The sequence below is a fragment of the Orycteropus afer genome, unplaced genomic scaffold, assembly GCF_000298275.1.
Source record: "Orycteropus afer afer isolate SDZICR_OR568_19922 unplaced genomic scaffold, OryAfe1.0 scaffold00009, whole genome shotgun sequence".
In the NCBI taxonomy this organism is placed as follows: Eukaryota; Metazoa; Chordata; class Mammalia; order Tubulidentata; family Orycteropodidae; genus Orycteropus; species Orycteropus afer.
In genome coordinates this window covers 6,841,549-6,851,994 of record NW_006921596.1, presented here as the reverse complement: position 1 = coordinate 6,851,994, position 10,446 = coordinate 6,841,549, and the positions used below count along the sequence as shown (strand labels likewise).

The following is a 10,446-nucleotide window of genomic DNA, read 5'->3' as shown; positions in this document are numbered from 1 at the left end:
AAAAAAAAAAAAGAAGAAGAAGAAGAAGTAGTGTGGATGGTGAGACTTTGTCTCATGTGCTGTGGACTCGTGATCAGGAGGGACCAGTGCCTGGAGAAGGACATCATGCTTGGAAAAGTAGAGGCCAGCAGAAAAAGAGGAGGACTCTCTACACGATGGATTGAAAGAACGGCTGCACCAGTGGGCTCAGGCATGCCAGTAATCATGAGGAAGGCCCAAGATCTGGCAGTGTTTGGTTCGGTTATACGTTGGGTCGTTATGAGTTAGAATTGACCCGACAGCACCTAACAACTTTTAGCATTATCCTTTGTGGACCTGAAATACAGTATTTTTACCGATCTCTTCCACATCTCTGGGACAAATAAAGCCCCTTCTCATGGTTTAAAAAAAAAAAAAAAAGAGTTTACATTAGTTCAGTTCTTTAAAGTGAAAGCAAATTTACATAACATTACAGGGCAAGTAAGAGGGATCTATAGGTTAGACATTCCTAACCCAGGAACTTAACTGTACAGAGGAAATACAGGCAGTCACCATGTCACAAACATCTGACTTATGAATGTCCAAATTACATAACAATTCATGGTTACAAACAAACCCCTGTAAAGCCTATATATTAAAAATTCGAGGTACATACCAAGAAAAAAGTATGCTGGCAAGTCGGGTCAAACTCATAGCGACCCCTCCTTGGGTTTCTGAGGAGGTATCACTATGGAAGTAGTTCGCCCAACCTTTCTTCCGAGGAGTGGCTGGTGGGTTTGAACCACCAGCCTTCTAGTTAGCAGTCAAATGCCTTAGGCACTACGCCACCAGAGCTCCTGAGGTACATACATGGTTCATAATAAGAAACGGGCATTACTTTGCACAGCACATCAAACATTATAATTATTATTATATTAAAGAGCTTTTCATGTATAGTGTTTAGTGTATGTTTTTTGGATAGAAAGGTACACAGTAAAATACACATCTGATAAAAATTCAATATTTCCAAAGTTAAAAAAAAAGTGTACTGTATACTAAAAGAAACATTTTACTAACTGAAGTTAGATACAAACTGTACCTTACTGTTCTAACTTATGCACAAATTTGACTTAAAAACATAGGAACAGAGCTCATTTGTAATCTGGGGACTGCCTGTAACTTAAAAGTATACATCTTGGTGTATCTGTACTTATGTGTACCCCCTCATAACCACATTCAGAATGTGATAAAGTATTTCCAGTACCTCAGAAGTTTCCCTCACATCCCCCTACTAGTCAGCGTGCCTGCAAAGATGTAAGCACTGTTCTGACCTCTGTCACCATCGATTAGTTTGCCTGTTTCTTAACATCCTGTAAATGGAATAATACAGCACATACTCTTTGTGTCTAGCTTCTGTTCCTCAACATTATGTGTGTGTGGTTCATGCAGTACATATACATATTTTCAATAGAAGCTTACTAACATATAGGCCTGCATCTAATTTTTTTACCTTAACAACAGAGTACAAACACCCTTTCAAGTCATCACTTACCAGTGTCCATCATTCTTTTAATGACTCCATGTAGTCCCGTAATACTACATTTTTTCTATAATTTATTTAGCCTTATCTCTATTAGTAGCTATTTAGGTAGGTTCTAGTATTTTGTTATTACTCTTTTAGTTTATTAGACATTAAATTGCTGAGTTGAAGGGACTGTCTTCCCCAAAAGTTGTAGGCATTTTTATTCCCACCAGCATATGACAGTACCCAAGGTACCAAAGGCTCATTACACTTATTATTTCAATAAATAAATGTGTTTTCCTAATGAAAATGTATACAAATAAAATATATGTATGTATAAATGTGCATTTTTAAAATAAGCATATTAAACTCTGACGTATATACAGAGGCATAAATAAGTGCACAGGTCTAGAAATTTTCATCAAGTAAATGCACCACGTAGTCATTTCAAGAATAAACATTGCCAGCAGCCCAAAGCAGCCATATGCCTCATTAGTTACTAACCATCTCCCCCTAAAGCATCCTAGATTCATTCTGCCTTGTTTTCAACATTGTGGTCTAAGTGGAGTTTTGTTGTTCTATTTTAATGGTTGTCCTTGCGTAGAAAAGGCATCAGTTTACACTTCCACCTATGGTGTGTAAGAATGAGCATTTCCTAGCACCTTCACCAACCCCATGGCTTATAAATTTATTGAACTTTGTCAGTTAAATAGGTGAAAAATATTGTCCCGTTTTTGCTTTAGGTGTTTCTTACAGTGAGTAAAGCTAAGCATCTTTACATATGTTTAAGGTCCTTTTGTGTCTTCATTTCTCTGTGCAGACCTTGTCCTTTTTCATTTGCTTGATTTGTAAAGGTACTGTAGTATATATTAGGGAAATTAAGCCTTTGTGATATATATTGCAAAAAATTGTCTTTGTTTGACATTTTTCTTTGATTTTATTGTTTTTCCTAAAGATATTTTCCTTCTTTTTATTGTTTTGCCTATCTAATGGGTATAAAATGAATTGTTTCTGGAACTAAGACTAATTAGTACTTTTTTGCATATTTTTTGATTATTTGCATTTTCTCTTCTGGATATTGCTGCTTTGAAATCCTTTATTTTTTATTGAGTTATCTTTTTTTTAACTGAAACCTAGAAACTGTTTGTATATTAAAGATATTATCTCTTCTTTATGTTATAAAAATGTTCACCTGTCTGTCATTACTCTTAATATTTGATGATGTCTTTTTTTTTTGTAACAGTTTGTTAAGATATAATTCATATACCATGCATTCACCCATTTAATCTATAAAATTCCATGACTTCTAATATATTCAAGGAGTTGTGCATCCACAATCAATTTTAAAACATTATCATAACCCCAGAAAGAAGGCCTGTACTCTCCAGCAATCAACCTCAATCCTCCCCATTTACCCCAGCCCCAAGTACATACTAATCTGTTTTCTTTCTCTATAGATTTGCCTATTCTGGACATTTAATGCAAATGAAATCATATAATGTATGTGTTTTTGGTGTTAATGTTATATTGTTTCCATGTTTCATCCATGGAGTAGCATGTATCAATACTTTATTACTTGTCATTGCTGAATAATGTTCCATTGTGTGGATATACCATATTTTGTTTATCCATTCATCACTTGGTGAGCATTTGAGTGGTTTCCACCTTTTGGCTGTTATGAATAATACTGTTGTGAGCATTCATGTGCAAATTTTTGTGTGGACATAGTTTTCATTTCTCTTGGCTTTATACTTAGGAGTGAAATTGCTAGGTAAAATGGGGACTCTGTTTAATCTTTTTAGGAACTGCCAGATTGTTTTACAAAGCAGCTGTACCATTTTGGATTACCACCAGCAAAGTATGACAGTTTTTGTTTCTCCACATCCTCTCTAGCACTTATTATTATCTGACTTTTCATTATAGTCATCCTATTGGGTGTGATAACCTTTCTTTGGAATGGGTACAAATATGAATTTCTTCCAGTCAGTTGGCCAGGTAGCTGTCTTCCATATTTCTTGGCATAGATGAGTAAGTGCCTCCAGTGCAGCATCTGTTTGTTGAAACGTCTCGGTGAGTATTCTGTCGATTCCTGGAGTCTTGTTTTTTGCCAATTCCTTCAGTGCCGCTTGCTGAAAATAATTCAAAAATGGTTACAGCTGTATATTCACAGGGGACTTCCAGTAATGCAAGCTGGATTCAGAAGAGGATGTAGAACGAAGGATATCATTGCTGATATCAGATGGATCTTGGTTCAAAGCAGAGAATACCAGAAGGATGTTTACTCGTGTTTTGTTGCCTATGCAAAAGCATTCAGCTGTGTGGATCATAACAAATTATGAATAACATTGAGAAGAATGTTGTTGTTATGTGCCATCGAGTTGGACCCGACTCATAGCGACCCCTCCTGGGTTTCCGAGGCAGTATCACTACAGAAGTAGATTGCCCCATCTTCCTTCCGAGGAGTAGCTGGTGGGTTTGAACTGCCAGCCTTCTGGTTAGCAGTCAAGTGCATTAGCAGTATGCTACCAGAGCTCCCATTGAGAAGAATAGGAATTCCAAAACACTTAATTGTGCTCATGAAGGACCTGTACATAGACCAGGAGGCTGTCATCCAAATAGAACAAGGGGATACTGCATGGCTTAAAATCAGGAATGGAGTGTGTCAGGGTTTAATCCTTTCCCATACTTGTTCTGTGTGTGTGCTGAGCAAATAATCAGAGAAGCCGGAGTATATGAAGAAGAACGTGGCATCAGGATTGGAGAAAGACTAAGATACGCAGACAACACAACCTTGCTTGCTGAAAGTGAAGATAATTTGAAGCACTTACTGATGAAGATTAAAGACTACAATCTGCACTATGGATTACAACTCAATGTAAAGAAAACAAAAATCCTCACAACTGGATCAATAAGCAAGATCATGATAAATGGAGAAAAGAGTGAAATTATCCAGGATTTCATATTACTTGGATCCACAAAACATCATTGAAAGCAGCAGTTAAGAAATCAGATGCAGTGGAGAAATCTGCTTCATAAAACCTCTTTAAAGTGCTCAAGAGCAAAGATATCTCTTTGAAGACTAAGGTGTGCCTAACCCAAACCTTGGCATTTTCAATTGCCTCATGTGAAAGTCACGTGAAAGCTGAACAAGGAACACGGAAGACCAAAGAAGAGTTGATGCTTTTGAGTTGTGGTGTTGACAAAGAATACTGAAAGTACTATGGACTGACAAAAGAACAAATCTGCCCTGGAAGAAGTGCATCGAGAATGCTCCTTGGAAGCAAGAATGGCCAGCTATCATCTTCACCTACTTTGGTCATGTTGGCAGAAGGGACCATTCCATGGAGAAGGATATCATGCTTGGTAAAGTGGAGGGTTACTGAAGAAGGGGTCAACGAGATGGATTAACACAGTGTCTGCAGTGATGGGCTCAGATATAGCAAGGATTGTGAGGCTGGCACAGGAGCAGGCAATGTTTCGTTCTGTTGTACATGAGTCGGAGCCGACTAGATGGCACCTAACAACAACAGTGGGTTTTTGATTGGCATCCTTTATGGATATGATGTTAAACATCTTTTTACAAGGTTACTGCTTTTTTTTTAGCATATTCTTGGAGAAATATCTATTGAAACTTTTTGCCAATTTTTTACTGAGTTATTTATCTTATCATTGAGTTATAATAGTTATTTACATTATGTGTCTTTTGACAAAAGTAATTCTTACATTTTTCTTGAATAGCCATTGTTGTTGTTGTTATGTGCCATCAAGTCGGACCTGACTCACAGTGACCCCTCCTTGGGTTTCCGAGGCAGTATCACTAGGGCAGTAGATTGCCCAACCTTCCTTCTGAGGAGTGGCTGATGGGTTTGAACTGCCAGCCTTCTGGTTAGCCATCACGTGCCTTAGGCACTACACTACCAGAGCCATTTAATGAAGAAGGAGCTCTGGTGGCACAGTGCCTAAGGTATTTGACTGCTAACCAGAAGGTTGGTTGGTTCAAACACACCAGCCACTCTGTGAAAGGAAAATGGAGCAATCTACTTCCATAAAGATTTACCTCCTCAGAAACCCAATGGGAGTTACTATGAGTCAGAATCAACTTGATGACAGTGGGTTTGGTTTTTGGTATTTAATGAAAAATCCATCTTTTCTCTCCTTTAACAAATATTTATTGAGCAAATACTCAGATACATTCTGTGCTAAGCCCTGAATAAATAAAAAGATGGAGAGTTTACATCTTAATGCAAAGATGGACTTGTGAATACATAATTTCTATTCAATAAGATGATGTTTAAATGAAAGTTTATTAAAATCATTTAGAGTTTGAAAAGAAATACCAATGTCTTCCCAGAGAAGAGGGAAGAGGAACGAAGAAGTAAAAGTTGGTGCATGTAAAGTTTGAGAATGAAAGAATGAGAATCACTCCCTTAGATTTTTCATTAATTCAAAAGATACTTCTTAAGACATTTAAACATTCAAAATGGTTTTTTAAGTGTAAAAGATTTATTTTCACTGCTTCCTCAAGTTGCATTTAATGCATACATCTTACAGAAAACAAGCAGGTATCTTTTGTGATGAATATGTCATGCTGATTTCTTAGTCCCCTTGTACATTCTATAACCTAACATTTCTAGGAGAACAACTCATTTCACATTCATATAAATAAACACAATAAACCATTTTCCTATGGAGATACTTGAATCCACGAACAAATATTCATAGTTGTTACTGAAATAATTCATGCATACTAAGAAGAAATATTAGCTAACTATCTTTCTTTAGTTTCGAATATTTACTATCACATAGTGCACATTTCCTTACAAAGGAATCACTTCACTAGAAGAGATCACTTCATATCATGTAGTTATGTTTCAAACTAATGTTACTTATATAAAATTGTTTAAATATCTAACCTTTTTTTGGTGGCGATTATACAATAAATGTCATTATTTTTTATAATTGTTATAGATTTTCAAAGGTACTCATCAATTATTTTATGGTTATCTTTCTAGAACAGTTATCTAAGGTACACAAAATTATTGACTCAGAAACTTTGACCAGATAAACAAAAAAAATCTAGTTTGAGATACAAAGTGCTAAATGTTCTATTTGTTATTCTTAGAATACATTTTAATTGGTTTGCATTTGACACCTCTCTGTCAGATTCTGAGTTACTCTTGGAATTTAGTTGACCAGTTGAAAAATCAACTGTAGTTATGGTATGATGATATAATTATCTCACCTGTATATTTCCTAAGGAGCTCTGGTAGCACAGTGCCTAAGCATCTGACTGATAACCAGAAAGTTGGTGGCTAAACCCACCAGCCACTCCATGGAAGCAAGTCTGGGCAATCTACTTCCATAAAGATTTACCACCTCGGAAGCCCAATGGGGGTCACTATGAGTCAGAATCGACTCAGCAGCAGTGGGTTTGGTTTTGGTTTTATATATTCAAAGCACCTCGAGTGGTTAAAGCATTGGATTGTACCAAAAGGTCAGTGGTTCAAACCCACCAGCTGCTCTCCAGGAGAAAGATGAGGCAGTCTGCTTCTATAAAAATGTATAGCCTTGAAAAGTCTTTGGGGCAGTTCTACTCTGTCTGTAGGGTCAGTATGAATCAGAATTGACTTGACAGCAGTTGGGTTTAAAACATAACAGTAATGATAGTCTGTTCTCTCTTTTTCACAGTTCTCAGTGGTCTCTGTTCTAATGACTGTCCTCGTAAGATAACGGTAAGTAAATATAAGCCTCAGTTGCAAATATTTCTGTCAGTAAGAATATCATGACAGAAGTGCAGATAGGTAGATATACAAACAAGTTGTTATGGGTCATAAAAACAAAGCAGTCATTATGGGTCACTATCAAATTCTTCTTGCTCTTTGGATGTGATTACAGTATATTTTAGTGCTTGTGGTAGTTAAAGTTGTGTGTCAACTTGGCTGGGCCTGGTTGAGTGTCTGGGCAGCTGGATGTAGTTATTTCCCATGGTGAGATTGGTAATTAACTCCATGTGGAATCTACTGGAGCAGCTGAGTAGCTGCTTTAGAGATGTGGGTTGTTTCTAATATATAAGAAGCAACTTTTAGGCAGGTCTCCAGCATGTGACATGCTTGAACCCTGCATGAAGCCAAGTTGTTGTTCAGCAGCCTGGCATGCCCTGCTGATCTTGGGACTTGAATTAGTGGCCTGCTACATTGTTGGTAATATCAGGGCTGTGCCTTTTAACTTATCGACCTCGGGTTTGTCAGCCTCAGTCAGTAGCTGCCTGAGTGTACAAAAGCCTCCAGCTTCAGTGGGACGGGCACAGGAGGCAAAGCTGAAACCCAAGGTTGAAGGGCTTTCACCCAGCCCCCAGAGCCTACTAGCACTTTGAACTCAGACTTCTAGCCTCCAAAATGCTAAGGGAATAAATCGCTGTTTGTTCAAGCCATCCCATTTGTGGTCGCTTCCTGTCAGAGCGGTACTAGGGAACCAAAACAGTGCTCAGCAGCGCTTTACTAGAAATACAATGCCTTTCCTCAAAAGCTTCTCTCCTCAGAGGTCACCTCCTTTGTGAAGCCTTCTCTGATAGCCTTGGAAGAATGACCACTCCTTCCATTATTTCTGTTCCTCCTACTATTTTGACATATATAATAGCTGATGATTACATTCTTCCCACACTAGACTCTAGCCCCTTGAGAGCAGGAACCAGGTCATATTTGTATACTTTAAATATGATCCCAGTTGAGACAAAGGGGCCTGGCTTTTCCCTTCTGCACCAATCAGACACTGCACTACATGCCAGTCCCCAGGAAGAGGTTGTCACCTGGGCTAGGCAGCAGCAATGGCTGAGAGCAGTTTCAGGGAGGAACCCAGTCAGTTCAGGGGAAGTGCCTCAGCCTTGAAGGGAAGATCTGGAGGAGATGCTGTCACGTCCACTACAACACACATGCGCTGCCCAGTCACACCCGTACGTGTTCGGATTGGTATTAAAATGTAGAGGTGACTTATCAGAGGCTAATATTAACTTGGTTATTCGGGGATTTTTCAACCTAATTTTTGGATTATTCAGACCACTTGTTCTTCATCCTGATTCTCATTGACCCACTCAGTGCCTCTTTCAGCACATGGTCAAGCAAAGAATTTTTAAAAGTTGAAATGGAACCCATTCATTTTACCCTCAAACTCTAGCAGAAAGTTTGATGGGAAAGGCTGTAGATTAAGGTAGCCCAGCCTAGACTTCTGAGGTCATTGATGCCCCTTTATCTTAAATATATCATATGGAGAATAGAATAATTTAGAAAGTCACATAAGGCCAGCATGCAGAGGTACTTGTGTATTGATTACTCTAACAGTCCAGCCTCTCTGAACTTCTTTATAGATGTTATATCTGCCTCTCATTCATCCATTTATGGCTTTCTTTGAAATTCACATCCTATTGTACTCCCCTCCACATTTATCATTTTCCTTTCCCACTGATACCATAGATCACAGTCTCCTGACAACAGAAAAGAAACAAATGTACAGTGACTTACTCAGCATTCCATATATCAAATGTATGTACATTTGTGGAATTATGGACTTCTTGAGAAAGTGGACCTTCTTCATATTGCTTTGACATCAGAGCCACTCAATCATAGTAGAAGGTGTTAATTTTGGGTACAAATCCAATGTCAGACTAAAGGGGAATGTGTCCATGCCATATAATATTGTTTACCTGCCACCTGAGTCACGTGACAAGGTGAACAGTCCTGCTGGCTATATGATCCCACCTGATGCAGGCACACATATACTGGTATATGGAGAGATGGAAGAATTACTCAACTCGGCATCCCTTCAAGTCGATTCTCTGACAGTGTCCTCTGAGAAGCATTTCCTCACTCCTTTGGCACAGAGCTGGGTACACGTGCCATTATTTCTTAGTACCCTATGCTTAATCCTAGTACTTAGCATGTCTGTTCTGTAGTTGGTGAGTGATCTGTGTTGAGTCCTATAAGAGCACAGCCCTGTCTTATTAATTATTCTGTCATCACTCCCTAGCATGGTGCCTGACATTGTCACACAGTAAATATAGGATTTAACACAGATCCCTTACCAGCTACAGAACAGACATGGTAAGTGTCTAATGTGTGAATAAATGAGCCTTCCCTAAAATGTGGGGCTGTTTTAATGGGTCTTCAGTGATAAATTCATTGTACCATCTTTCACCACAATAGCATAGTCATTGTTAAGTCTGAACACTTTCAGAATAAATTACAAGCTATTTACAAGAGAAATGCATTCGATAAAGCCCTGATAGAAAGGAAAATCATTCCTTTTTTATGTTCCCAGAGATACCTTGTGATGAGACAAATGTCTTGACTTTAACTACATACACGTTTGAACATATGTGGTAAAACGAGGTGCCTTTAACATTTTTTTTTCTACTTTTCAACCAGAAAAAATTCTCAGGCTTTTCCCTATTTAGGAATTTTCTGACCAACTATAAGCCAAGTAACTTTATCTTTATTTTCATTAAGTAAATGACTTGCCACTGTTTTACCTCCCTATCCTTTAAAGGATGCCAGGCTTTGCTTCAACTAATATTTACTGATTAAAAATGATTTATTCATTTGACATTTTCTTCTGTTGTTTTTCTATCCTGCATTCTAAGTATTTGACTTTCTCTTCTTACACCTGATAGTGACAACAGCATGCTTGTACCAAAGACACAAAAACAGTGACATGAACATCTCCTGCATTTCATATGCATTTTACAGTCCTTTATTTACTTTGGTCAGAGGGAAAACACCTCATATTTTTAATAGGAAAATAATCAGAATTACAGAAAATAATTTATTAAATTTAGTGTCTTGAAGAAGTGAGTAAGAAACAATATAAAGATTCAGTGTTGAACAGAATTTGGCAATGCAGCTAACACTAATGAAGATAGGGAAAAATTCCAGTGAGTGTTTATTTTAAAATGTGTGTGTGTGTGTGTGTGTGTG

At 37.8% G+C, this 10,446-nt stretch overlaps 1 protein-coding gene across 1 annotated transcript in view; it reads left to right on the top strand.

Annotated features, from left to right (window-relative positions):
- ITFG1 (integrin alpha FG-GAP repeat containing 1) overlaps positions 1 to 10,446 on the top strand; it is a 412,834-nt gene that overhangs the window by 327,902 nt on the left and 74,486 nt on the right. The window contains exon 13 of the mRNA XM_007946857.2: positions 7,169 to 7,212. Within this exon, the coding sequence (XP_007945048.1) occupies positions 7,169 to 7,212 (44 nt within the window). The remainder of the gene's footprint in view (positions 1 to 7,168; positions 7,213 to 10,446) is intronic.